The sequence below is a fragment of the Sinocyclocheilus rhinocerous genome, unplaced genomic scaffold (assembly GCF_001515625.1).
Source record: "Sinocyclocheilus rhinocerous isolate Xijiao unplaced genomic scaffold, SAMN03320098_v1.1 scaffold907, whole genome shotgun sequence".
Lineage (NCBI taxonomy): Eukaryota > Metazoa > Chordata > Actinopteri > Cypriniformes > Cyprinidae > Sinocyclocheilus > Sinocyclocheilus rhinocerous.
Window position 1 is genome coordinate 119,900 of NW_015662569.1, and position 27,391 is coordinate 147,290.

At 37.9% G+C, this 27,391-nt stretch overlaps 2 protein-coding genes across 3 annotated transcripts in view; both read left to right on the top strand.

Moving 5' to 3' along the window:
• Positions 1 to 17,743, top strand: part of LOC107728066 (zinc finger protein 318-like) — a 25,724-nt gene extending 7,981 nt beyond the window's left edge. Inside the window, exons 5-12 of one of the 2 annotated variants that reach the window (XR_001638429.1) lie at positions 4,268 to 4,365; positions 9,046 to 9,145; positions 9,234 to 9,526; positions 12,974 to 13,168; positions 13,303 to 13,390; positions 13,713 to 13,831; positions 13,938 to 17,356; positions 17,462 to 17,743. Coding sequence is in view for 1 of the 2 variants with exons in the window: in XM_016538127.1 (XP_016393613.1) it covers positions 4,268 to 4,365; positions 9,046 to 9,145; positions 9,234 to 9,526; positions 12,974 to 13,168; positions 13,303 to 13,390; positions 13,713 to 13,831; positions 13,938 to 17,024 (3,980 nt within the window). In the remaining variant the exon portion in view is untranslated. Of the gene's footprint in view, positions 1 to 4,267; positions 4,366 to 9,045; positions 9,146 to 9,233; positions 9,527 to 12,973; positions 13,169 to 13,302; positions 13,391 to 13,712; positions 13,832 to 13,937 lie in introns of both variants that reach the window. The other variant, XM_016538127.1, reaches the window with a different exon arrangement.
• A 2,481-nt stretch (positions 17,744 to 20,224) lies between these two features.
• Positions 20,225 to 27,391, top strand: part of LOC107728061 (serine/threonine-protein phosphatase 2A 56 kDa regulatory subunit delta isoform) — a 40,873-nt gene continuing 33,706 nt past the window's right edge. The window contains exons 1-2 of the mRNA XM_016538118.1: positions 20,225 to 20,433; positions 21,211 to 21,288. Of these exons, the coding sequence (XP_016393604.1) occupies positions 20,407 to 20,433; positions 21,211 to 21,288 (105 nt within the window). The 5' untranslated portion in view covers positions 20,225 to 20,406. The remainder of the gene's footprint in view (positions 20,434 to 21,210; positions 21,289 to 27,391) is intronic.

The window sequence follows — 27,391 nt, forward strand, 5'->3', positions numbered from 1 at the left end:
GGGGGGGGGGAACTCTGGTTCGGACCAAGCAATCAGAATCAAGAGTCAGAATGAGCTTTATTGCCAGGTATGCCAGGTATGACGAGGAATTTGTTTTCGTGACAGAAGCTTCCACAGTGTAACAGAATGACAGTGACGGAACAAAAAAACACAGATAATAAAAAATAAAAATAAATAAAAAATAGAACTAGAAATAGAAGTAAATAAGGAATAAAAATATACAAATCGACAATTGTATGTACAGGTATATAACAATAGACAGTTGTATGTACAGGTATATTATGTGCAAATTGAAATGTAGACTGAGTATGTGTGTTAGATAAATAAGTCTAGGACGCAAGAGCGTCTGCACGGTAACACCCCTGCGAAGACTCTGACTCGTAGGCAGTCGGATAGAAAGCACCGGAGCCGTAGTAGGAGCTACAGCAGCAGTAGCAGCAGAAGCTTCAGTCGCAGTCGGAGTAGCAGTCGAAGTAGAAGCAGAAGAAGTCAAAGCCGAAGTGGCAGTTTGGATCACACTTCACGTCGCAGCAAGAAAAAGCCAGTTTCCCCAGAACAAAGATCTCCATGCTCACATAGTCAGAACAAGAAAGAGGCTAAACCTGGCATTGCAGAAAGCGGCTGGCCTACCACACCCACTGTGGGTCCTGGGACACAGACGTATCCCTCCAGACCCAGCCTCCCGGCACATCCCATGCCCCCATACCCTGGGCCACCCCCACGTGGGGTAATGCCACCTGACTACCCACCAGGAAGTTACGATCCATATGGCAATTATGTTCCATATATGCCTCCGGGATGGCCGATGTACCCACCTCCAGGTATTCCAGTACCTCCTCCCAGTCCAATGGATCCCTACAGCCTCCCTAACATTGAGCGACCTTTTCTTAAAGTGATCACAACTGTGCAGAGTGAGAGTAAAGACGACAATCCAAAAGGTTAGTCACCTTACATGTGATTCATAAGCAGTTGTTTGAAGGAATAGTTTACAGAAAATTGCATTTCTGTCATTGTGTATGTGGACTCAACCTCATGCCAATACAAACCTGTATATTGTTGGTTCAGTGGATCAAAGGAGAATTTTTGAAGAATCTTCACACAGGTCAATCCTGTTCAATGACTGTTCATAGTGACCATGTCTGTAAAGCTTCTGAAAGAACCAAAAAAATGTGTAAATGCACCATAAAACAGTCCATATGACTTGCTATATGCTGTATGTCCATATGTGTATTATATTCTAGCAAATCTGATAATTTTGTGTGAGAAACAAACTGAAAATTAAAATTCATTAAGTCATTATTCTCTTAAAATTAGGGAATTGTAAGAATGTCCAATTCCGGTTCCGATTCTGGTTTCATTAAAATGTCTTCAATTAAAATTGCTTACTGTCAAATGAGTTTAAGGGTGCTTTCACACTAGCACTTTTGGTGTGCTCCCGGGTTCGATTGACGTCAGAGTTCGGTACGTTTGGATGATGTGAATGCGGTCTTCCGAACTTGGGTGTGCACCCGCGAACCGTACCCGAGTCCGCTTAAAAGGGGTGGTCTGGGGTACGGTTCAAGTGAACTCCAGTACTGTTCGCTGCTGATGTGAACACAATCATGCCAAATCATGGAAGTGAACCGCTATTAATGATGTATTATTTGATAAAAATGTGTTTGTGTGTGTTTCACTCACTTTCCTGACAAGCGTGACTGACGCGCTGCAAGCAGAGAGCTGTATATCACATTTCTGTTCGCCTTCAGAGTACTTAATAGCATTTGCAGTACATTCGTAAGACAGACGTAAGTGCCGTTATGTATGTAATCTTTGGAAACAAAACCAATGGTTCAAAAGCATAAATATACAATTGAAGAGAGCAATGCTACACATTTTGCCGTCTTCTCCTGCGCCATCGTTACTAAGCAACGGGGTAAACAGCTGCTGGCTTGATGTAATCGAAAACCGGTGAAATATCAGGTGGTGTGTACTTCCGAATGTCCAGCAATTCGTCTCTGGTGAAACTGATTGCAGGGATATAACTAAAGACAGGACAAACTAACAAAAACATAAAAACAACTGCGGAGCACGCCACGGAGGCAGCCATCAGCGTCGGCGCCATTAGTGTCGAACCAAGTGTGAAGCAACCTAACAGATGGTTAATGTCAACAAATTGAACATACAGTGGGTACGGAAAGTATTCAGACCCCCTTAAATTTTTCACTCTTTGTTATATTGCAGCCATTTGCTAAAATCATTTAAGTTAATTTTTTTTCCTCATTAATGTAAAAGAGTGAAAAATTTAAGGGGGTCTGAATACTTTCCGTACCCACTGTATATTATTTAGGAATTTTAGCAAAAACAATTTATCTGAAAGAAAATTGTCAGCTTGAGGGTGGGTGGTATTTAGGGTTAAGACACTTAGTCATCTCACTAAAATGAAGAAAATATGGAAATTAAATATTAAAATTTAAAGCTTTTGAAGACCTTTTTTAAAACCTGCAAAATATAGGTCGTTTTTCGCATTGGTCTGAACAAAAACAGCTGATGGGCTGAAAATGCAAATTCATTGTCCAGTAGGTGGTGCTTTTGGAACGGCAGAAACGAACCCGTTGAGCCATGACTTTGTAAGGACCCAGGAAAACCTTGTCTCTCTCTGCATAAAGCCTAGTTATAAATAGTAATTGTACCATTGTACATAAACACCTACCTAAACCATGGGAACTCAACGGTGGAAAAAGGATGCAAAGCTTTCACAATAAATCTGGTAACAGCCCAGTGCCACTCATCTGTTCTCTCTGTGATCATTTTCCCTTTACTCAGGTCTCGCTATTAAAGGATAAGGCGCTTCGCCCACAAATCGCACCAGAACGGTTTTCGAAACCAAAGCTTAGGAATTTGGCATGGTTCTGGTATTTTTCAGAAAAGCACTACCGGTTCTGGATAAGAACCGGTTCTCGGTTCCCAACCCTATTAAAAATCTTCTAATCTGCCGCAGATTCTCAAATCCCACTTTCCATCCAGCATATTCAAACTGGCATGATTATTACAACATGCGCACTCTATAACAAGAATAATAAGAAGTTTTGTATACAAGTGTAATAACAGTAGTCTACTCCGGACGCGACACCGCCGCTTCACAACAGGTTGAGTCTGTCTTGTGTATACACAGGACATTTGAACTCTGTGTCAGTACCTCATAAATAGAACAAGGCAGTTTACTGTCGGGGATTTGTCATGTCGTGTCGTGCCGCATCCAGTGTAGCATCACTGATTATAATGAGTTTTATAGTATTTTGTGGCGCCGCCCAGCTCGCGTCCTGTAGGCAGGGTGTTATTTAACTTTCTTATTTAGGCTACTTTCTTGTTTAACTGTATTATTTCTTTGGTATTTATTTTAGTGTTTTGCAGGCTGCATATTCGCTGACTGAAGTGCTAAAATCAACATGAGCTGACGAGTTAAATCGGGTGTTTTAGATGCGTGAGACAGTGCTGGGCTGCTCTTAAGAACAGACATGTTCTTAAATGTGACTCATATAAAATATATTACATGCATGCACAGTTTTAAGGCAGCTTTAATCGCCTTTTTGGTAACTTCATGACTTAACTGACCATGGCATTGCATGCACGTAGTTTATTTTGCGCTTTGATATGGAAGGATACAGGCTACAGCGCGCCGGCGCCTTTGTGCGTTTCCGCGCTCGCTTGACTCGCGCCTGGCACCGAAGTGAAGAGGAGCGTGCGTCTGAAACGTCTCCCGTTCTCAGTCATTCTGAGACTGAATAAATGCACTTCTTGTCAAGAGAAAAAGTGACAGAAGCAGCAGTTGTGAGTGGGGTGGCCAACCCTAGCCCCGCCCCTGCGTTAATTGCGTTAAATATTTTTAACGTGTTAAACTGAAAAAATAATCGCCTACGTTAACGCGCTAATTTTGACACCACTAATATATATATATATATCAACACCGTGCCACCGGCGATCTAAAAATCTGCCACCGTCACAGCCCTAGTATCGAGGTGGCATATTATTTTATTAAATAAACAAGAATGTGAGCAAGACTCTGTTTTTGGAGCTACACAGATGTGGTCACAATTAATAATGGAAAATAGCTATGTGAAGATTGTTTAAAAGATTGTCTCCTTTTGTGTTCTATGGAAGAATATAAGTAATTTCAGGTTTCAGAATGACAAGACTGTGAGTAAATGATGAGAGATTTTTGGGTGAACTTTTGGGTGATTTAGACTTCTCTCATCACATTTTACCAACATGATTTGATTTATCCTTTCAGCACCCCCTAAATCGGATCCTGTGGCCACTAAAGCGATCACCAGTGGCATTCAGAGGAAAGAAATAGAAGATAAGAATACTGCTAGCCAAAAACAGAAGGTAAGTGCAAGAAATTTGATCAACTTTGTTTATCCAGATTTCACTATTATGCAAGTCTAAAACACTTTTTCCATGTTGGAGAGTGTGTGGTTCATCATATTGAGTTATCATGCTAAGACCTTTCCTGCACTCTTAAGTCTTTTAGGCTGGATGTACATGGTGCAATTTTTTTCTGTCGTACGAGCTCGTATGCAATTTTTTTTTCCCATCGGGAGAAATCGTGTGGAAATCGTTGATGCTCATATGGTCGTGGCTCGCATTGTGTGAAAGGAATTTACGAGGCGAGCGCCTCCCAAGGTCCCGATGATTTTTAAACATGCTTAAAAAATTTGGGCAGTCGGCACGATTTTGACCAGTGTATAGGCTCTTCCATATTACCAAATCATACAACTGCATCACATACGCTAGATCTATATTATTATAGCTCAGTGGCTACTAGGCGACCCCATTTCGTGTGGATACACTGACATATACACACAAATCTCTCTAGTTGTTTTTGTTGAAAGGAATGGCTTTGCTGTTCTCTGCTGAATGTGAATCACTGAAGGTGCTTCTGAAATGAGTTAGGGTGCTCTATTTAATGCACATTTTTCACATATATTTTGTTCCATTTATTGCAACGGCATAAATAGCGCTCCCTTTATAATCACTAAAAAGCTGTCACTCATCTTAGTTTGTCGCGATCTCACAAAGTTCTGTTATAATCAATAAAGCTCTACACTGCACAATGAATCTCTCTTTTTACATCAAGTCTACACTATGTAATAATGAGATGATTCGTGAGCGTGCAGAATTCAGCGCTGGACAGAACTCCAGCTTTGCGAGCGGTGAGTGGATTCTAACATAATCGCCTCTGATTGACATATCTGTTGATTTCTTGAATGCAATGGCCAGTGATAGGCTACATTGCTCACCGCTGCAAAAACATGTTGTAAAGAGAAACTTGATGCTCTCCAGAGCACAAACACAAATAGGCACTGGATTGTTTGCCAAATCTGTAATATTATTATTATCATCACAGCTTCAACTGAGAGTGCTCTTGCTTTCGTTTAAATATCCCCATAGAACAGGACCTGTCTCTGCAATTCAGCAAATCATTTGCACACTCATCTTTTTATTTTCTTTCTTTTTCTGTCCGAAGCTATAGCAGCAACATCGAAAAGCTCCATATCTCTGTGTACCAACTGCTACGACTCGTAACGTGTGCAATGGCTCATGACCTCCCGAGTGTCCGAACTCGCACCGTGTACACCCGCCCTTAGGAGCTGAAAACTAAGAATAGGAAGTTGATGAAAGTTGATCTATTTTATATACCTAATTTTATTCAATTAGCGAGATGCAGCGCTAGATTTTGGTTAGGGGTCAACCGATTATCGGCGCCGATATTAAGCATTTTAATGATTATCGGTCATTTTCAAAACCGATTCGCCGATAAAATAACTTAATTTTGAAACGCGCTATTTGGCTCTGATGCAGCCTGTCAGAACTCACCACTCTGTGGACTAAAGCAATCTCCGCCCACCACCCATCTGATTTTTTGGGAGTCACGAGTCAGACCAGTCGGAATTTGTCAAAGTTTGGATGAATTAATCAAAAGTAGGTCAGTACACTTAAATAGAGTCACAATATGAACTAGTATCTGTAAATATTAAGCCGCAAAAATACTATTTAAATCTGAATCCAGCATGTTCTGCGTGTCTCTGTGTATGTAAATGGCACAGACGCGCGGTGTTGTTTTCTACACATACAAAGTGTGCGACGCTCGCACTGATTTCAGCTTCTGTCGTATCACTACATGAGGACATAAATACAGTGGGAGTATTACACTCAACCAACACCAGAGAAGGCAGTTTTTGTCAGAGTCCTTGTTATTCTTAATTTTGACTTTAATTTTCATTTTTACACCAGACATATATATCGGTTCAAAATATCGGTTATCGGTCTACTTGATCTGTAATAATCGGTATCGGCATCGGCCTTGAAAAACACATATCGGTCGACCCCTAATTTTGGTACCGTGTTTCAATGTTAGGACAGACCAGGTTTGATGTTAGCTAGACAAGATAATGCTAATCAATACAATTCTCTGTGGCTGAATGTAATACATAATAACACAATCAGGGTTTCACAATCAGCAAATCGTATGATGTTTATCTCACTTACCCACCTCTGCTAAATATGTTTCTGATCTGCACAGCTCGATTTGCTTCACCTGAATGTCACACATCTCATTGGAGAACCATTTGATCAGGCAATTCACTCTCCTTAGCTTATAATCAGAGAGAAAAGTTGTTCACTACCAAAGAACATTTTTGACCCAGGATGTTTCAAGGCAGTCAGATAGATAAATTAATGGGGGTATTTCACACAAAAACGTAAATTGTCATCATTTACTCTCCCTCATGTTATTCCTAACCTTTATGGTTTTCTTTCTTCCATGAAGCAAAAAAGAAAATGTTTTTGTCCACTGTAATGAAAGCCAATGGAAAACAAATCAATCTCTATTTTGATCATTGACTCATTATATATGGACACAAACTTTCTTCACAATTTCTTTTGTAACTTGGAAAAAAGAAAGTCACACAGGTTTGGAACAACATATGTGGCATTGATTCACCAGGCTCTCCCATTACACTTGATCTGATTACAGATCAGATTCTTTTATTTATTACAGTTTTTCAATTCTGAAATTTGAAAAGATAATACAAATTGTATTTGACTTCTGATTTACAGCAATGAATAAATGCCATTAAAAGATAATAAGATATCACTGTTTATTGCTGATTTTAAAGCTTACTGAACTTTAAATGATTTGGATATCTACAGTTCTACATATAAATACACAACATAAGATTGGCCCCTCTGTATTAATTGTGGCCCCTCTTTTGCCCTCAGTTGAAAAAAATCCTAGAAACGCCCCAGCACTAGGGATGCAACGAAATTTCGGCCACCGGAAAAAAACAATTGGCTGAAAATGGCATTTTCGGTTTTTGGCCGAAAGAGAAAAAGGCTAAAAATGTATGGCACGCCACACATGCCCAGCAGTGTTCAGCGTGCAGGTTTCACTCTCCCTCTAGCTGTCGTCACTGCGCAGTGTGACTCTCCACTCAATAATCCGCTCTGTGAATGTGCTCTCCGCTCATGTAATGTGCTCATGCTCACCCGTAAAGCAAAGTCCATCAAATAACACGTGCTACTGTGCTGTAACATGGCAACGCTGGTAAAATGACACTACCCTCTGGTTCACTGATCTGCTCCTCGCTATGCTCTGCTCACAGGCTCCGATAATAATAGCTTTGTAGGACTATACATTATTTGGATAATTAGCCAAAAAAAAAAAAAAAACTAATATCTGATTCTGTTGCATAGAACTGAATAAAAATAAAGCAATAAGCCCCAAGAAGCCGTGGTTTACAGTGAATTTATAACCGCTATTTATAAAGGGGCGTTGTTAGGCTCGACTCGAAGGTTTCACAGAATAAAACAGAGCAAATAAAGTTTAATGATATAAATAAAAACAGTATTCTTCCACCAAACAATGTAGTTCCTCAGAAACAGTTGTGGTTCCAACAAAGTGGTTGCCGAGCAACACACACAAGTAAACAAAGGTGTATGTTTGTAGTGTAATTTACAACAGCTTCGAACGCGGCTCAACCAATCAGAATCAAGGACCAGAACTATCCGTTTTATAATAATATATTGATATTTAATATTAATATATTTTCTGTCCAATGTTATTGTTACTTTCAATTAAAGTTTGGTTATATTGAATCTATATAAATGAGTTCTATTGACTTTATTTATTTTTTATTCAGTATCATAAAAATTGAGTTAAATTAAGAAGTCTTACAAAATTACTTTATATTATTTAATAAAATAATTAATTATTATTACAAAGAAGTTTTGATTTTCGGCCAAGTGCATCTAGAATGTCCAGTTTCGGCCCAGAATTTTCATTTCAGTTCATCCCTGCTTAAGACTAAGTGAGTGGCTTTATGCATGCGACCTCTGGTTCTTGGAATTTACGACCCCTGGAATTTATTTATTTTGGTTCCATTAACACATCTTGAGCCTCTACAATCTTTACATCTTTCTGTTGCATTATCCTCGCTGGTTGTTCGCAACAACTAACATACAAGCACCCGTGTATCCATTGTATGGTTTTTTTTATGATCAGATTTTTTTTTCCCCAATGAATTTTAAGCTTATGAGTTATCGAAGTGTGAGACTGACTGGTTGTTCATATGACCAAGTGTTTTAAGTTATAATTTTCTTTAACTTTAATTAAAAACTAAAAAAATGTGTTGTCCAAAATAACTCTTTTTAAATATTGTTGTGTCGTGTATATTTTGGGAGGAATTAAGGAAGTGAAATCAGAAACAGAATTGTTAAATTCATCAGGATTCCCATCCCTATGTTTTTATTGATGAATAAATTTAAAGGGTTAGTTCACCCAAAAATGAAAATTAGCCCATAAATTACTCACCCTCAAGACATCGTAAGTGTATATGACTTTCTTCTTTCAGACGAATCCAGTCAAAGTTATATATAAAAATTTTCTTTGATCTTTCAAGCTGTTTAATGGCACTCAGCGGGTGTTGCATGCATCAGTCCAAAAGAAGTTAAATAAAAAGCGCCCATCCATAAAAACCCTTTAAGGCCCAAAAAACTCTGTCTTAGGTCATGGAAGAGCTTGAAAAGCTAAAAAAGGAGAACGAAATGCGACACAAGAGGAAAGAAAATCTCTTAAAGGATGTGGAAACATTGAGAAAGCAGCAAGGTATTTCCCTCTTAGTGTAAAATGGAAGTGTTTTCTTTATTATAAGTAAGGGCCCACTGTATTATACGTGTTTGATTTGTTCCTTTAGGGGAGCTTCTTCGAAAGAAGCGAAGAGAGAAGGATGGACACAAGGACCCTGTCCTCATTGAGCTCAGTCAGCTCCAAGAGGATGCAATGGCCCAAATCTCCAAATTGCGTTCTGAACAGAGAGAGGCAGATCAAAAATATGAAGAGCTGGTCAAAGTGGCTCTTATTCTCGGTATAGGCTACAAAGACTCGAAGATCTCTGGGGACCATAGGCAGCAGCCCCTTCAGAGTAAGAAGGAGTCAACCAGAAGCCCAGACAAATCAGGGGCCAAAACCAGCACCTCATTCAATAAGGTAGAGTTGCTAATTCTGTTACAGGAAAGGTACTACTTGCACTTGATAGGCTTTTTCATAGTTAAGTATTAGACTGCCACTTTGAAAATTTGTGCCATTTAATTCTTGACAGTGATTCTACAAAATATTTATTTAAATTACTTCATTCAGTAATTTTTAAAATAACTGCATACAATTTTTTTCTCATTAAAAAAATTACCCTAATGAAATTAATAATACTTAAAAATATGCATTTAAAACAGTCTTCTCTCACATAAAATGAAGACTGCAGTTATATCAGTAGTCTATTTTATTTTACATAGAGGGTCGTCTCATGGGGTGTCATAAGGCCAAAATGTATTTGGTACTCTTGAAACATTATTGATTATCATTTTTACAGATGCTTTTTTTAGTCCAGTGATTCTGAAATTTTTAAGACAAGTACCACCTTTGATCAAATCAGGCCATCCAAGTAACTGTGAGCAACATAATGCCATATTCTGATTATTAAGATCAGTGTTCCTGTAGTTCAGTTTAATCATGCTGCATGCCTTTGCAGATCTGTGGAAGGACCCTGAGGAGTAACATCTAAAAACACACATACACTACAGTAGTAACATTTAGAAAGGATTACAATATGGCTGCCTTCAGTCCTGGCACCTAAATGCTTGCTTTGAGATTAAACAGAATAACATGTATGGCGTTATTTTACTGACAAATGTCGTGAGCGCATTATTGTAGCGCGAAAGCACATTAATACAATGCGCGAGCACGAATCTCTGTTGCTCTCGCACAAAACCGGACGCTCGCGCTCAGATACACGCTGCTCGTGTTGTATTTTTTTAACAAACTGGTTATTGTAGCTACTTTGTTTTACTATATCTCTTTTATCTTTGTATTTTTATCTTTTCTGCAAATGCACTTAAGCATCTCTTTGTAAAGTAAGCTACTTTGTATACACTGTTTTAAAAGGTACTATATAAATAAAGCTTTAACCAATCAGACCTCCACAACTGAGGGTGCTTGGATGATTTGTACATAACCTCTGTCCAACTGGTTGGTCTCTGAGCAATTTATCTAAAAACAACATATTATAGCCTATGGCCCTAAAGACTTTATATAAAACATCAATGTTATGTCATAATATGTCAGACAGATACCTCAACTGAATTTAAAATAATTGCAATAAATTCTCAGTTGGTATGATGGCAATAATAAGTAACAACTCCTCAAATCAACATCAAATGTAAAAATAGATGTAAATGATGCAAGATATAACAATAAATGTTCTAATAGCATTGCTGTTTGGCCATTTATTGGGAGTGTTTTTTTTTGTTGTTTTTTTAAATCCAGTGTTTTCAGTTCTGATTTTTTAAAATGAAAATCCACTTAATATTAGCTATACATTCAATGGCACTCTTCTCTAAAACAGTGAATATACAGTTATATGACAGTTACATGTAATTACATTGTCTGCAAATGCATTAAACCCATAGAATAGTATTATTGTATTAATGTGCTTTCGCGCTATAATAATGCGCTCACGACATTTGTCAGTAAAATAACGCCATAAACATGCTGCTTTTTTCTTGATCAGATCAGCTTTTGTGGCTCTTTCGGCACATAGAATAAAATGCGCATAGACCAGAACGCAACATTTTTAGTATCGTACATTTGTAGAGTTTTAAACCACCTGAGACACTGTGTACTCCTGGTGGTATCACAGCATACCACAGTTTGATAACCACTGTTTTAGTTCAAAGTGACTTATAGTAGGAAAACTATATATATATATATATATATATATTGGGGCCACAAATTAAGAATTTGTTTACAATTTAGTAATTTTATTGAAATTGTGGCTATGATTTACTGATTTGTTCCCTCATTATCGTGGTTATGATTTATTAAGCAGGAACATTGTGATTCTGATACAGGACATCAACAACTTCTGTAATATATGAACACATTGTAGTTTAGGGATATTTTTTCTATAGCATAGACTTGTTTACTCATCATGGCTGTTAGGTAATTAAGTGTTCTTAATCTTGCACATAACAAGGTATATACTAGTATTCTTTATTAAGGTCATCACAAACACACAGCGTTACAAAAGTAAAGCATTACAGTAACTGATTACTTTTTGCTGTAATGCAGTAGTGTAAGGGATTACTAATCAATTTTCAGTAATATTTTACTCTGTACATGTTCAGTAACGCTTGCGTTACAACACACTTTTAGCCCAAAATTTAATTGTTCAAAGAAAAAAAAAAACCCGTGAGACATTAACGAATCAAAAATGCTGCAAGTAAGTTTTATTTCCTGTTCGTGGTCAGTCAATAGCCGCATGTGGTGTCCAAGATTGTAAATAAAGACTAAACGACAGCTTCTGATATATTTGTTTAGCGATTTATTTCATTAATCTCCCTCTCGCTGGTGGAACTTTGTATTGTGTGACGTAGTCCAGTGAAGGCGTGTTTAGGGCGGGTTTTACAGGAGTGCCGCGAGGCTACTGGCCCGACAGTGGAAACGCGGCATGATTTCGGCCTCTGTGCTCGAGGTCCGAGGCTATTAGCCCCACCTGGCTCGCTGTAAGCCCCGGCTCGCACTGTCCAGTTGAAAAGCGGCTAATGGGTGAAGATGGCAGAAGACTGTACATGCGCGAGATGAGCCTTCACTGCCAATTATTAGCTATATTGTTAGTAGCCTGGATCGCCCACTGTCATTATGCTACACCATATCGCCCTCTACTGGATGTAAAATGTTCTGCAGTACATTTTGCTATAATGTTTATCTGAATAGCTAAAATGTTCTGCAGTACATTTTGTTATTTTAGAATGTTAAGTTCTACTTCTGTAGTTATTGTGGTGAATATATATATATATATATATATATATATATATATATATATAATGTTCTTCTGTTTATTCAGCTGCAGCGATAGGCATTTCATGGGTTTCTTCTGCGAGGCGTATTTGGAGTTTCAGCGCGAGAGCGCCCTCTGGCCTTTGGATGGAGATTTACTGCTGATCACAGAACCGTGCTTCACTGAAAGATATGCATGACAATCGCAGCTTCTGTCGAATCGCGATCTCGATTCCATTTCGATTGATCGTGCAGCCCTAATTGGCACCTAATGATTTTATTGATGAATTTAATGTACGTTATATGATATAAAAGCCATTTCAGATCTAAATTTGAAATGGCTTTTTAAAACCATTAGTTTTATAGTAGTCAGTTAAATTAAAGTAATAGACCCATGGGTAGCTTCTCCCCGACTGGAAAACAGATGGCCTATTTTGCAAAGGTAAGTCTCCTATGATAAACTTTAAAGATTGGCAAATAGGATTGTTATATTTGTTTATTTGAAAAGCTTTTCTTCATTCATTTAAAAAAAGATTCCTCAAGAGTATTTGATTTGCTTAGTCACTTTTACTTATGCATTTTTTTTGTACTGCCTAAATCTAGGTAGCATCCTCAAAATCAAGAGCGTCTCCTGAAAAACCTAAGTCACCTCCTCCATCGAGCAGCCACTCCCTGGACACTGCTGCCGAGCAGTTCGAGTACTACGACGCAGGAAACCACTGGTGTAAAAACTGCAATGTTACCAGTGGTTCAATGTTTGATTATTTCATGCATTTGCACAGCAAAACACATAGGAAGGTATGTGTGCTAATATATGTAATCAGATTTTTTTATTTTATTTATTTTTTTATTTTTTGTGGTGTAAGAGTAGTGCGTTTATTTCTGCCAGTCGCCTCTCTGCTTCAGTCATCAATTGTTTTGTTCTCCTATAGACTCTAGATCCTTATGACAGACCTTGGGCGAAATCGGAGAGTGAAAAGAAACCCCCAGCTGGAAAGAGGACTTCCAAGCCAGCCAAAGGTAACAGAGTCTTGATAAAATGTGATTGTTAATCCGAAAACACATTCATTTGGTTTAAGATTAAGTGATTTATTTGTTTCAAGACATGTACCATTAAAGAACTGGAATCATTAAGTGGAATCTAAGGATCAGAGAACCAGAATCATTCAAATCTTTGATTCCCCTCCATAATTGGTGTCATGTTAATTGCAGTGTCTGAAACTGAGGTTTTCTTGCAGTGTGTCTCATTATTGGAACAGAGCAAGGGTAAATTACCAGGCATCAAAAACATTACACACTATTAGTAAAAGTATTAAATTTTGTGCTGTATTCCCTCCTCTAGGCTCCGAGTTCTTGATCCCTGTAAGGGGATTCTTCTGCCAGTTATGCAAGGAGTTTTTTGGTGATCCCATTTGTGCTGAGGCCCATGTTACCTGCCATGCTCACAATGAGAGATACAAGGTACATATCACACATGATATTCATTATATATTTAATTAGAGTTAGGAAATGCAAATTATATATTTTTTGACCAGATTGTCTCATATGCATTTGATTTTGTCACCAGGCAAAAATGTATGAAAATCCCCTCTATGAACAAAGGAGGAACCTGGACCGTCAGGCTGGCTTAGGGAGCCAAAAGAGTTCAGAGCGCAAACGAAAACGTGAAGACGACGAACAGGATGATATGAAGAAATCCAAGCACAACAAAGGAAAAATGTCAAGTAATGAAGTGGAGACAAAACCACAGTACAGCAAGGAAGAGGAGTATAAGAATATCAAAGAGAATGAGAATAAACTTAAGGAGAAATACAAGAAAGAGGATATAGATAAACAGAAATACAAGAAGGAGGATGATGAGAGAGCCAAAATAAAGGAAGAGGATGAGAGAGCTAGGTACAAAAAAGAAGATGATGAGCGAAACCGCTGCAGAAAAGAAGAGGAATACACACATAAGTACAGGAAGGAGGAAGGGGAGAGAACAAGGTATGAAGAGGACAGATTTAGAAACCGAGACGATGATGAACACTATCGATATAGAGAAGAGGATGACAGATATAGATTTAGAAAGGATGATGATAGGGGCCGATATGGTAGAGAAGAGGAGAAGCCCAAGTATGGCAGAGAAGAGGATAAGAAATACAAATACACTCGGGAGGCTGAAGAGAAGTCATCAAAGTACAAAGATGAGGAAGGGGGGAAGTGGCCGAAATCAAAGTGGGATGAGGACCAAGAGAGTAATGGGAAGTATGAAAAAAAGGAAGATAAAGCTCAGCACCAGAAGGGCAAGGCTGGTTATTCCAAAGATGACAAGGAGAGCATAGGGAAGTCCAATGCTAAAGATGGCAAATCAGAACCAGAGAAGCCCAGCGAGCCTCCTAAAGTCTTATGTGGTCCAAGTCCTGCCTTGCTTGCTAAACTTCGCAAGAAGAACGAGGAAGCTGCTTGTCGGCCTGGCTTTGGAAAGTTTGTTCTGAAAAAGCCACAGAAGACAGCACTGGAGAAGGAGGCAGAGAGGATGGCGGCGCAATTCTTAAAGGAAGAGGAAGAGAGTATGCCTACTGAAATGGCAGAAAACACGGATGCTGAGCTAGATCCTTTTTCCAAGTCTATAGCTGCTGCAAAATCCATTGCTATCAAATTGTCAGGAAAGACTGTGCTTCCCCCTTCAGGTGAATGGCTAGCATACAACGAAATAAAAACTAATCCTAATTTACCTCCTCCCCCAGTTCCCATGGTTATTAGGAAGTCTTACACAGGTGTGCAAAATAAACCAACACCATCTGCTGACAAATCTCCTGCACCTGTAACAGGAACTCAGAAGGGCCCAGCGTTGTCAGCAGACCTCATCTCTAAGGCATTTAGTGGAGAAGAGGTGCAATTAAAACAAACAAAGGACACCTCTGTAAAGCCTGTAGATATCTTCAACATACCCGTACCACTTCAGTCTCCCACTGTGGCACCAAAAATGGTAAATTTCAGCCAGATGAAACCTGTTACTCCCAGTCAGTGTGTTATTACTCTCGAGTCTGATGTGGCTGCTCCTGGAGTGCCTGAGGAGGAGCAGAAGCTCACCGTAATCCTTCGTCCTCCTCCACAGCTTTCTTTTAATGCCAGAGACCCACCCCTCAAAACTGTAAAGCCAAAGACAACTCTTGCAGCAGGAAAAGCAAAAGATTTGTTTGACATTTTTTACAGTGGCAGTGCCGCAGTTAAAACTTCTGTCAGTGCCAGTGTTGGTGACAACAAAAACTCTGGATTTGCTCCTCAAGACAGTGGCTCAACCTGCAAAGAGATAAACAATAAATACAAAAATGCTAGTGATGTTTGCCAGAGCAAAGAACCTCTCAAGAACGAGGACTCAAAAGTTCCCCTGAGAGAAGAACCTCTCAAGAACAAGGACTCAAAAGTTCCACTGAGAGAAGAACCTCTCAAGAATGAGGACACAAAAGTTGCCTTGAGTGAAGAACCTCTCAAGTACGAGGAGTCTGAAGTTGCCCTGAGAGAAGAACCTCTCAAGAGTGAGGACTCAAAAGTTGCCTTGAGAGAAGAACCTCTCAAGAACGAGGACACAAAAGTTGCCTTGAGAGAGGAACCTCTCAAGTACGAGGACTCAGAAGTTGCCCAAAAAGAAGAACCCCCCAAGAACAAGGAATCAGATGTTGCCCAGAGAGAAGAATCTCCCAAGAATGAAGACTCAGATGTTGCCCAGACAGAAGAATTCCACAAGAATGAGGACTCAGAAATTGGCCAGAGCAAAGAACCCCCCAAGAATGAGGACACAAATGTTGCCCAGAGAGAAGAATCTTCCAAGAATGAAGACTCAGAAGTTGCCCAGACAGAAGAATTCCACAAGAATGAGGACTCAGAAATTGGCCAGAGCAAAGAACCCCCCAAGAATGAGGACACAAATGTTGCCCAGAGAGAAGAATCTCCAAAGAACGAAAACTCAGAAGTTGCCCAGACAGAAGAACCCCCCAAGAATGAGGACTCAGAAGTTGGCCAGAGCAAAGAAACCCCCAAGAATGAGGACTCAAATGTTGCCCAGAGAGAAGAATCTCCAAAGAACGAAGACTCAGAAGTTGCCCAGACAGAAGAACCCCCCAAGAATAAGGACTCAAAAGGTGGGCAGAGCAAAGAACCCCCCAAGAATGAGGACACAAATGTTGCCCAGAGAGAAGAATCTCCCAAGAACGAAGACTCAGAAGTTGCCCAGACAGAAGAACCCCCCAAGAATGAGTACTCAGAAGTTGGCCAGAGCAAAGAAATCTTCAAGAATGAGGACTCAAATGTTGCCCAGAGAGAAGAATCTCCCAAGAACGAAGACTCAGAAGTTGCCCAGACAGAAGAACCCCCCAAGAATGAGGACTCAGAATTTGAACAAGCCTTTGAGGATGCCATCTTAAAACCTGACCTTCAAAATGAAGATAATGCAAAAGAGGAAGATTTTGATGATCAACAAGTTCTTAAATCTTTTGAAATCTCTGTGGGGGATATAACTGTGATGGAAGTAGATAGTCAGGATACAATGCAGACAAATAATGAGGAAAACCCTCTGGAATCTGAGGAACCCATGTCATTCTCCCCTCTTCCTGGTTCTTTCACTGAGCAACTGAACTTGGACACATTTGAATTCAATTTTGAGCCTTTGTAAAGGACCTTTCAAGAGTAGGTTTAGGGATGTACATGTTACCTCTGAATGTAAATAAGTGATTTTTAAGTATTCTTTGTATTTGCTTTATCCAGTTAGAATGTTTCATGTCTATTCTTAACCTTTTGGCAGGTAATGCCAGTGAAAATGTGGACTGAAAAGCATTCATTCTGAAGTGGGTGCTGGGGAAGGAATCCCTCTAAGAGAATGAGAACTTTCATCTAGTAATGAATCCTTAATATGTGTAAAAGTTTCGCTACTTATCAAAAGCACCTGGTGTTGAGCTACTTGTTTCCTTATTTTTTTCCAGCAGAAACCATTCCTTTTCCCCAAAGGTAACGTAAAACACATAATGAATATGATGTGTATCAAACATTTAAGTCTGTAAAGCCATTTGCTCTGTTTGTTCTATTTAAATAAATGAAGATATTTTAATGCAGGAGCCAGAAAGATCCAGGCTCAGAGAAGAGAAATGGTGTGGAGTTCATGCTTCAAGGACATGTGCGTTCACAACTCTGAACAGAAAATATCAGGCTTGGCCTCCATAGTTTTTATTACACTGTACTCCGTGTTGATGGCTTTTCTTTCCAGTTTAAATTTTTAAAGGAATCAATGTTGTGTTATAATGTTCACATTGCTACCATGCTACTTTAGCATCTACAGATAGTTGGTGTAATTGCACACGTTCTGTGCTAGCTCAAATAAATCACAGCAACCCTTTCTGTCTTTGCTTCTTACTGATATGCTTCTTACTGCTGTTATTAGACTTGTGCATTCTTTTTTTTTTTACCTTTTGCACACATTGGGCCTCATTCATGAAACATGAGCAGAACTGATTTCTGTGTAAGTCATTCATAAAACCTTTCTATAAGGTACTTTGCCACATTGAGTGAAACGGTTTGCATAAGCATGGTTTTATGAATGTTATATACAAATCCATTATGTTGGTGTTTCATGAATGACGCCCATTGCACTGTGTACATATTTGCATGGACATCAAACATGAATGTTGGTATAATTGCTAGTTTTAATATGCTAATAAGCCAATATGCTGTAACTGCTTTTAGTAAACATCTTCAACTTGACATTACTGAACTTGTATTATTTTTATTTGTAGCTGTGCATTATTTACATACAAATAGTTTTCCATATATGCATGAATCCTGAAAGAAATCAAACCTTAGATTATTAATGTATTTAGGAATTCCACTGTTTAGACAGGCATTTGCTGGAGATATGGTTGGTTGGTTTACATTGTGTTTTAATGACGGGCAATATTACAGCTGACATCTGCATCCTGGGAGGAACTAAAAAACATCTTAAAAAATGAATCGGCTGCTTACCATGAAGGTAAGTGTTTTTGCCTTGACTGGTTTTGGTAATTTATCGTGAATTAATCAATATAATTCATGTACATTGGAGGAACTTACTCTACTAGTAAGTTTTAAAAATAGCATAGTAAAAAGCATAGTTCACCCCCACATAAAAATTATTTTACTCACCCTCATGTACAATGCTGAATCACTTAACTTATGTAGAATACAAAAGAAGATATTTTGAAAACAGTGTCGCTCTTTTTTCCCCCGTCCCCATACAATTAAAGTCCATGGACTCAAACTTTCAAAATATCTTATTTTGTGTTCGTCAGAATTGTCCAGTCATACAGGTTTGAAAAGACGACAGAGTAAATAATGACTTCATTTTCAATTTGGCCGTGAACTATCCTTTTATCACCGTATTTATTCACTAGTGAATTTGTTAAAAATTTTAATATTTGAAATCCGAAGTTAATGATAGGCAAATAAAAATAATGAAATTATATTTTATGTATTTTAAATAAAAGCTTGTGAATGCAATCATGTTTGTTATTCTTCTTTTGGCAGTTTGAATCAAAGTCGAATGTATAGTGTCGTGTCGAAATGGTTTTGAGAAAAATATACCAATAGATGGCAGTAGATGTTTTTGTATGGACGTCTTTTCTGATGGAATCTTTAGAAAATATACAAAATATTATTTTGAATTTAAAATATAGATTTTATAATTGTATTATAAATACTATTTTATGTCTAAATATAAAACGATTAATATGAGTTTTAGATGTGTAAGACATTCTAAGGTAAAGAGTGTTTTTTTTTTAAGAAGACCCACATTTGTTGATATTTTAAATTATTTTTAACCATGTATTTATAAGACAATTGCAGTGGAACATCCTCAACGCAGTCATTTTTTTTATGACTATCATGAATGAATAATACCCTTAATACATTGAATATAGTACAATCTATCTGATGACACAATTATTCTGAAGCTGGACCACAAATGACCTCAACTGCATCAATATTCACAAATACAATTATATAAGGGGTCCAGCTCTTTTGCTTTATACAACCAAAATCTCCTAAATCCGAAGTTAATGATAGGCAAATAAAAATAATGAAAATTATATTTTTATGTATTTTAAATAAAAGCTTGTGAATGCAATCATGTTTGTTCTTCTTTTGGCAGTTTGAATCAAAGTCGAATGTATAGTGTCGTGTCGAAATGGTTTTGAGAAAAATATACCAATAGATGGCAGTAGATGTTTTTGTATGGACGTCTTTTCTGATGGAATCTTTAGAAAATATACAAAATATTATTTTGAATTTAAAATATAGATTTTATAATTGTATTATAAATACTATTTTATGTCTAAATATAAAACGATTAATATGAGTTTTAGATGTGTAAGACATTCTAAGGTAAAGAGTGTTTTTTTTTAAAGAAGACCCACATTTGTTGATATTTTAAATTATTTTTAACCATGTATTTATAAGACAATTGCAGTGGAACATCCTCAACGCAGTCATTTTTTTTATGACTATCATGAATGAATAATACCCTTAATACATTGAATATAGTACAATCTATCTGATGACACAATTATTCTGAAGCTGGACCACAAATGACCTCAACTGCATCAATATTCACAAATACAATTATATAAGGGGTCCAGCTCTTTTGCTTTATACAACCAAAATCTCCTCTGGATTAACCTATTTTGACATGTTAACGGTCAATGTCACCAACACAAGTCTCCCTCCCACAATCGAGTCCTCTTTTTGACAATCTGCACCTCCGCTTGAGATAGATAAGCCGTCAACAACAGCTGTAGTCCCCTTCCTCGTCGCAGCCAGGACCCCGTTTAGAAAACACACCGTCTGGTTCGAAAAGCGGCCAATAGAAAAATTCCGCTGTGCTGTTGCTAGGTCGTTTCGAGCCTTGCCGACCAATCAGATTGTTACTGGTGAAGGGAGGGCGCGGGGAGCTGGAGGTAACAGTGTGCCCGAGAGCCCAAGTGCGAGGGAAGCCTTATCACGGAGGCACGGCTAAAGACAACATTTGAAAAATGCCGAATAAAACTAAAAAAGAGAAGGTAAAGTACAGATTACAATCATAACACATGTCTAATTAATGTGTCCGAGAATTCAGTTTGTAAAAATTATTCTGCAGCATTTGCTGGCGTTGTTTTTTGTAAGTGAAGGCCGCGCTAGCCGCTAGCCCGCTAAGGGCGCATTTTTGCCTGTATGTCTCAAGTCAAAATACTGACAGTTATATGTTCACAAGATTTTAAAAATAACGACAAAGCGTTTTATTTAGCTCAGCGTGACGTGTGTTTAAAATATGAGTCTTTTATGTTTGAGAGAATGCTCTTCGATAGCTGTTTTACCCGGTGTTTGTTTTATACATCAGTTTTCTATGGTGAGATTATGATCGGCCGTTAATATGTGAATAGAGGCGTATTAGTTGACAGATTGCAGCATAAGCTGGACACGCAAACATGTTCTCCTGTCCCTGCATGAGTCAATGTTTCAGTGGATGGGCTGTGAGCATCGTTATGTAAACGCTCGATATATAAGTGGACAAGTTTGTCACTATGAATATGATGCTGGACGGTGTGAACTCAGATCATTCCCAGAAAGCAGTCAATGTTTTGTGTGTGTCATTGCCTGATTCAAAATCTAGTTGCAATTGGGCTGCTGGTGGCCACCACCTGTCATACCAGTCCTGCAGCATGACCTGCCCATGATTTGACTTGTATGCAGACCATCCCCAAGAAAAAAGGCTGTTTTAAAAGTGATCAAAATAATAGGAGCCTCCTTTGATTTATGACTCGGAAGTTCATTTATTGGTTCTTTTGTGGTCATTACAGGAACCAACCAAATCTGCAAAAAGCAGCACAAAAAACAGTAATGGCGGAAAGGATGCTGGAACTGAAAATTCAGAAGAGGTAAAGATGACCGTTTTAAAAACATATCTCATACTGTGTTTAACCGCAGGGCTGCCTAGTGGACTTGGCACAAATACTTGCTTGCTAAGTGTTGTAGCTGGGCTTTTTCTTTCCTCAGGGCACAAGAAGGCTACAATTCAATTTCAGAGCCTTTTTGCGAGGCAGCGTTCATTATGCATAGTAATATATGAAGTAATCACTGCACTTCCTGTTGATTTGCTTGTCTTTTTGCAGCTCAGATGATATTTATTCTGTATGTTGCATACAGTTTACTTTTTTACAGTTGCATATTTAGCTTGTCAAACTCCGAAGTCTTGAAGTGTATCATGCTGAGGATGGTTAAAGCTCTTGATAGCTACCTTGCTTCCAGAAAACCCTCATTTCTATTTCTGCTTTATTAAATAGCCAAGATTCAAGTGGCTCTTAAAGCTGTCCTTTATTCTTCTACATAAAGCAATGCAAATCCTCTCTCAAAATGTTAGTCTGTGTGTGTGTGTTATTAAATCAAATAGCAGTAGCTTAAAATATATTTTTCTGTCTTCAAGTCGTGATTAATTTTGTGACAGGAGTACGAATTAGGTAAATTGCAAGATACTGTATTGCTTCAACTGCACATTGCACAAAAAGGTGCACAATCAATCACAGTTGCCCCAAATATGCTATCTTTATCCTTTTTTATTTAATTTTTTGAGAGTTGTTTAATAGGTTAGTAGAATTTTTATTCATTAAATTATATAAATATGGTGTTTGTACTAATATTTCTATATGATTTGTCTGCATGTTCATAAAAAGAAGTCTACAAAAAAGTATTTAACTGTTTAGTTAATGTGTAGATTTCAGGTAAATATACTTGCATACTATGTTTACTACTACCTTTTGCATTGCTCTGTTTTTTAATGGTTGCTGTGGGAAACGCATCCAGTCAGACTTGTTTTTTAGACCCTGGTAAAAAAGCATTCAGTGCGATAAAGGAAAAGTGCACTACATTTTTTTGTTGTTTTCTTCTTGCGTCAGTACTGATTTGCTAGATAATGAAATTTGTATGCATTTATGTATTGATTTGTATCCCTCTAAGTGTTCAGTCTTACTGACATAATAGCTTGTCTCCGTGAACCAAGTTGGGACTGAAATATCTCAGTGTTCATCAAAGTGATACTGACGGCTGGAATCAGCGGGCAGAGAGTGTGACGTAGCAGCGGGTGAAGTTTATTGATTTGGTCTATTTTAAGTCAGGCTCAGCCATGCAACCCCTGTGACTGAGGCCAGCTTTGCAATGCTATGGGCAGGCCTCAACATGTGTTTCACAGCGCCAGTCTGTTCACACATACATACCATTTGTTGCATGGACAGTGTCGGCTTTTTCTTCATTAAAAACTTTCAGTACATAAAAGATTTTCCCACGAGGGCACTCATAGTCTTTTTTGGAAACGTCACATGCTTACATGCTGCTCATTTAGCAATTTCTACTACTATTTGAACTGCTTCAGCTTTGTTTTTAATCAATGTGCTTCTAAAGCCAGGTGCACACTGTGTGTTTATTTTTTTTGCCTCAATTTTGCTGCTTGAGAGTCGAGACTAATTTCAGGGATCGTGAAACATTTATTTTGTCGTAGGGCAAAATTGGCAGTCTTGGATAGCTTAGTGTGACATTCTCACTGGCGGCCGATTAATTGCCTTTGCAATTAATTTTAGCCTCACACGAAGCACAGACAGAGCCAGAAATATTGTATTAGCTGAGATGTATATCGCACAGTCATAAAAGATGGTGGTTGTTGCATAATCTGCCTTGGCTTTTACACACTGCGGTCATATCGTACAATTTGACAAAAGGACAGAAATTTTGCATGATTTTGTTTTGGGCACAGTCGTAATACTGTATTTTTCATCTATGGTTGAAACGGTTTCTGTGACGCTTGTCTTATATGGAAGACACATTTATTTGATAGTATAGCTCAGGCTACTCATGAATGTTTAATGTGGGCTGAATCTAGATATGGTAATAAGGAGGTATGTAGGTTAGGTTAGTTGTGGACTTCTACTCCCATGGGTTAGGGAGGCAGTTTGCTTGCAGATTGTTGACTGATGTGATGCGTTGCTTTGTTACAACAGTTTTCAGTGGGTGCATGGGTTTTATACAATGTTTTGGCATTGGCTAAAACTTAAACTTTTGTTCAATATGAGCCGTTTATGCTAGACTTTCAAATTAAGTGTAAATGTGGATATAAAGCCAAATTAAAGGGTTGGTTCACCCAAAAATGAAAATTAGGCCATAAATTACTCACCCTTAAGGCATTCTAGGTGTATATGACTTTCTTCTTTCAGACGCATCCAGTCGGAGTTATATTAAAATATAAATCGTCTTTGATCTTTCTAGCTGTTTAATGGCACTCAGCGGGTGTTGCAGTGCTTCAGTCCAAAAGAAGTGAAATAAAAAGCACCCATCCATTAAAAAAAGTGTCTCACACGGCTCCGGGGGGTGAACAAAGGCCTCCTGTAGCGAATTGATGTGTTTTTGTAAGAAAAATATCCATATTCAAAACGTAATAATCACTTTAATCTAGCTTGCGAAACAACGTTTGGATTTGAAATCAAAATAATGGATAAATGTTGTGTTTGTGGTAAACAGCCGCGGATCAGGAGCGGACTGAGTGAAGTAAGAACATTTTAAGTGTTGAAAATTAGCAGTCTTTCATGTAAAATTTAATCTTAATTTTACAACAATATAAAACATTTTATTTATAAAAAGCATCAACAGCAACAACACTAATATTAACAATAAGCAAAATAAATGTAGAATGTCTAATGTTTTCAAATGGAGAAAATAAGTAAAGGACAGGAGTTGGAGTTCTTGGTTTTTCACAACTTTTATTTTGGCGGAAACGCGCAGGAAGACCTCAACAGATTTATAAATGCGTCTCATTACGAATACGTCGTACGTATCACATTGTCACATGCCTTGTAAAAATTCATAAAATGTGACTGAGCAACTGACGACTGTATCTAATTTGTGCACAAATGGCTGTTATGTTAAATAAAATTTACTAACTATAGCAACTATATCAAGTACCTGCATGCCGTTGTTGTTGTCTCGTCTCCCCTCAGACGCAATGCAATGGCGATCCTGCGCGCAATTCTCAAAACACCCACAAGATGGCGGCGTTTATCTGTGAATCCGATATTACAAAACCGATATCCGATTATGGTAAAATGCTTAAATATCGGGAAAAATATCGGGAAATCGATATATCGGTCGATCTCTAGTAATGATGGCATATGTTTCATGTTTACATTGGGCGCTCCCCACCAGATACAATATTCTGATTGTTTGCATCTTGTTTTTAAGCCCATAAATAATAATGTACTCGTTCTAATACATTTATATTGTAATGTACTCATTCTAATATATTCAAATCATCTTAACATTGCTGGTAGGTTATCATTTCACAAATCAACACACTCTCTACTACATTTAAAAAAAAATAATAATAAAAAATTTGAAGAGTTCTAAACTAATGCGCTGTCTTCACTGTAGCTCACTCACACACGTTTAGTCACTAGATCATGCTGCGCGCGCACACAGACAAACTTTTTAGCGCTGCCCTGTAGGGCTGTCAATATGGCTGAAAAACTAAATTCAAATTTTGTACTTAAATATCAATATTCAAATTATATTCGAATTTAAAAGGCATAATTTCAGTTAGGGGGAAAAAAATCTTTTGGCTTCTCTCCTGAGGCCACAAGAGAACGCATTGAACAAAATATTATGCACGTTTCTTCAAAGCATAATAAAATAACACGACTATCTTTGAAAAAAGCGCATAATGTTTAAAATAATGTTTATAAACCATATATAATTAATAAAGTTGCTTAAACAATTAGAAAAAAAAAGTTAGGGGAGGGTAAAGCTTTTGGCTTCTCTCCTGAGGCCACAAGAGGGCGCATTGAACAAAATATTATGCACGTTTCTTCAAAGCATAATAAAATAACACGACTATCTTTGAAAAAAGTGCATAATGTTTAAAATAATGTTTATAAACCTTATATAATTAAAGTTGCTTAAACAATTAGAAACAAAACAGAATCATGCATGTATGTATAGTTTAATACAAAGGACCGAAAACCAATCACAAAGAGTACTTTCTTCATTTAAAAACTTGAGATGCAGTAGGATGGGGAAAAACTGCCATAAAGTCTTGAGGCATGTTTTTAAAAAGTTGAACTTCTATTAATTTTCCATGGCTTTCTAAACATGCGGCTCTCTTGTGCGAGATGCGAGTGCAAAGGTGATAGATCTCCCTCTAGAAAATTTGATAAATATGCATTCTGTGTGAACGGTTTGGTTTCGGTTTTGACGTAAACAACATCATCTCCGCATTGATGTTCTTTTTTCCCGCAATATTTTGAATGAACAACGTAGCAGCGCCGCATCTAGTGGGTTCAACTGGGGGTAGGCAACGTCGGTCCTGGAGTGCCGATGTCCGGCAGAGTTTAGCTCCAACCCTGAAAAAAACCTCACCTGCCTGTAGCCTTTGCACTTACATCGTCGTCGCATTTCGTGCGCCACTGATAATACTGCCTGACGCACACCTAAAATTCGAATGCAACGTTTTTCAATTCGAATGTGGATTTTTATTTTAAATTTGTCAAATATTCGAAATTCGATTTTTTTTTTACTGTTATCAATAAAAAACAGTTTAATCGCTGAAGAGCTACATTATCTTTCTCAACAAGGAGCTGGTAACATCGTCGTTTCTAAAGCAATTAAAGCTACAGCTTCACTGATAATAGAGAAACCCGGCAAAACGGTGGTAATTCATACATACACAACCTCTCTCTCTCGTGCAAACGAACACTTGATGAATTACACTATTCTGAGAATATAATATCGAAGTGGAGATCGCTAAACTGCAAGATAGCCGGTGTTTTCAGAAAGCAAGCGCGTTTATCCAAAGCGGAGAGAGAGCGCGTGCTCATGGTTGCCAGGTTGACAAAGATAAGTAACACACTTAGCAGATATTTCCGTATTGCGCAAGTGTGAAGATCTGTTTTGGGGATTACGTCTCTTTATATTAGGCATCCTCGGTTGTGTTCTTCTGCAGCCAGATTAAACCTTGTTGAAGCCTATATATTATGCTCTATTTGTTATTTTTGTAGAAATCTCCCACTTTTCTACTCCGTTTTAAACGGTGTTCTTGTATTCAAATTAAGCGCGGTCCACTGCTGCGCACGTGCCACAATATCGATACAAAGACAGCTGTATCGATACTCGTATCGTCAAATCTCTGTGACGATACATCGTCGTATCGATGTATCGAACACAGCACTACTTTCCACTGTCATTTGTTCTTTTGTTTTTCATATTGACGTTAGTTGCATTAATCATATTTTTTTTGCTTACTTATCACATAAAGACTATCCCACATAGATCTCACATGAAGCTGTTTTTCGCAATTATTCCTGTAAATATATTCAAGTGGAGCTCAATATTACACTACAGCCAGCTGCTTCCAAGTGAGGCGTAATGCAGTTAGCTGACTTAAATTTATATTGTTGTTTGGTAGATGCTTTCTAACAGCGTTGTAAATAAGTTATGATGTAGACAGAATAGATATGTAAAAATAAGTTTTCATATGTATATAGAGGTGCAAACAAAACTGTAATTGACTGATATTCAAGGTATAGAAGAAAATCTGTTGATCTGGAGAAATACCAAGAGAGATTTAGAAACTTAACTGATGTACTTTATAGACAATGAAGTCAGCTGTTTTAAAGACCCAATAAATTAAATGTGTAGTTTTTACTGTATTGTCTTTAGGAGTACACTAGCATATAAACGGCCTTAAAGTTGACCATTCGCTTTTAGTAGATACACACATTTAAAATGTATAGTCTTTCTCTTCTGAGAAAACGGACCAAAAATATTGATGATGACTCTAGCACTGATGAGTGTATCCAAATATTTCTCCATTAAAATGCTCTCCAGAATGAGAATGTCCCCTTTTACTTCTTTGTTGCAGTATTTTGTCTCTTCTATTGTGTTTGCCATCAGGAAGACACTGGAGTCTGACCTTCTGTGACCAAAAGTGGTGCTATAGCATAGAAT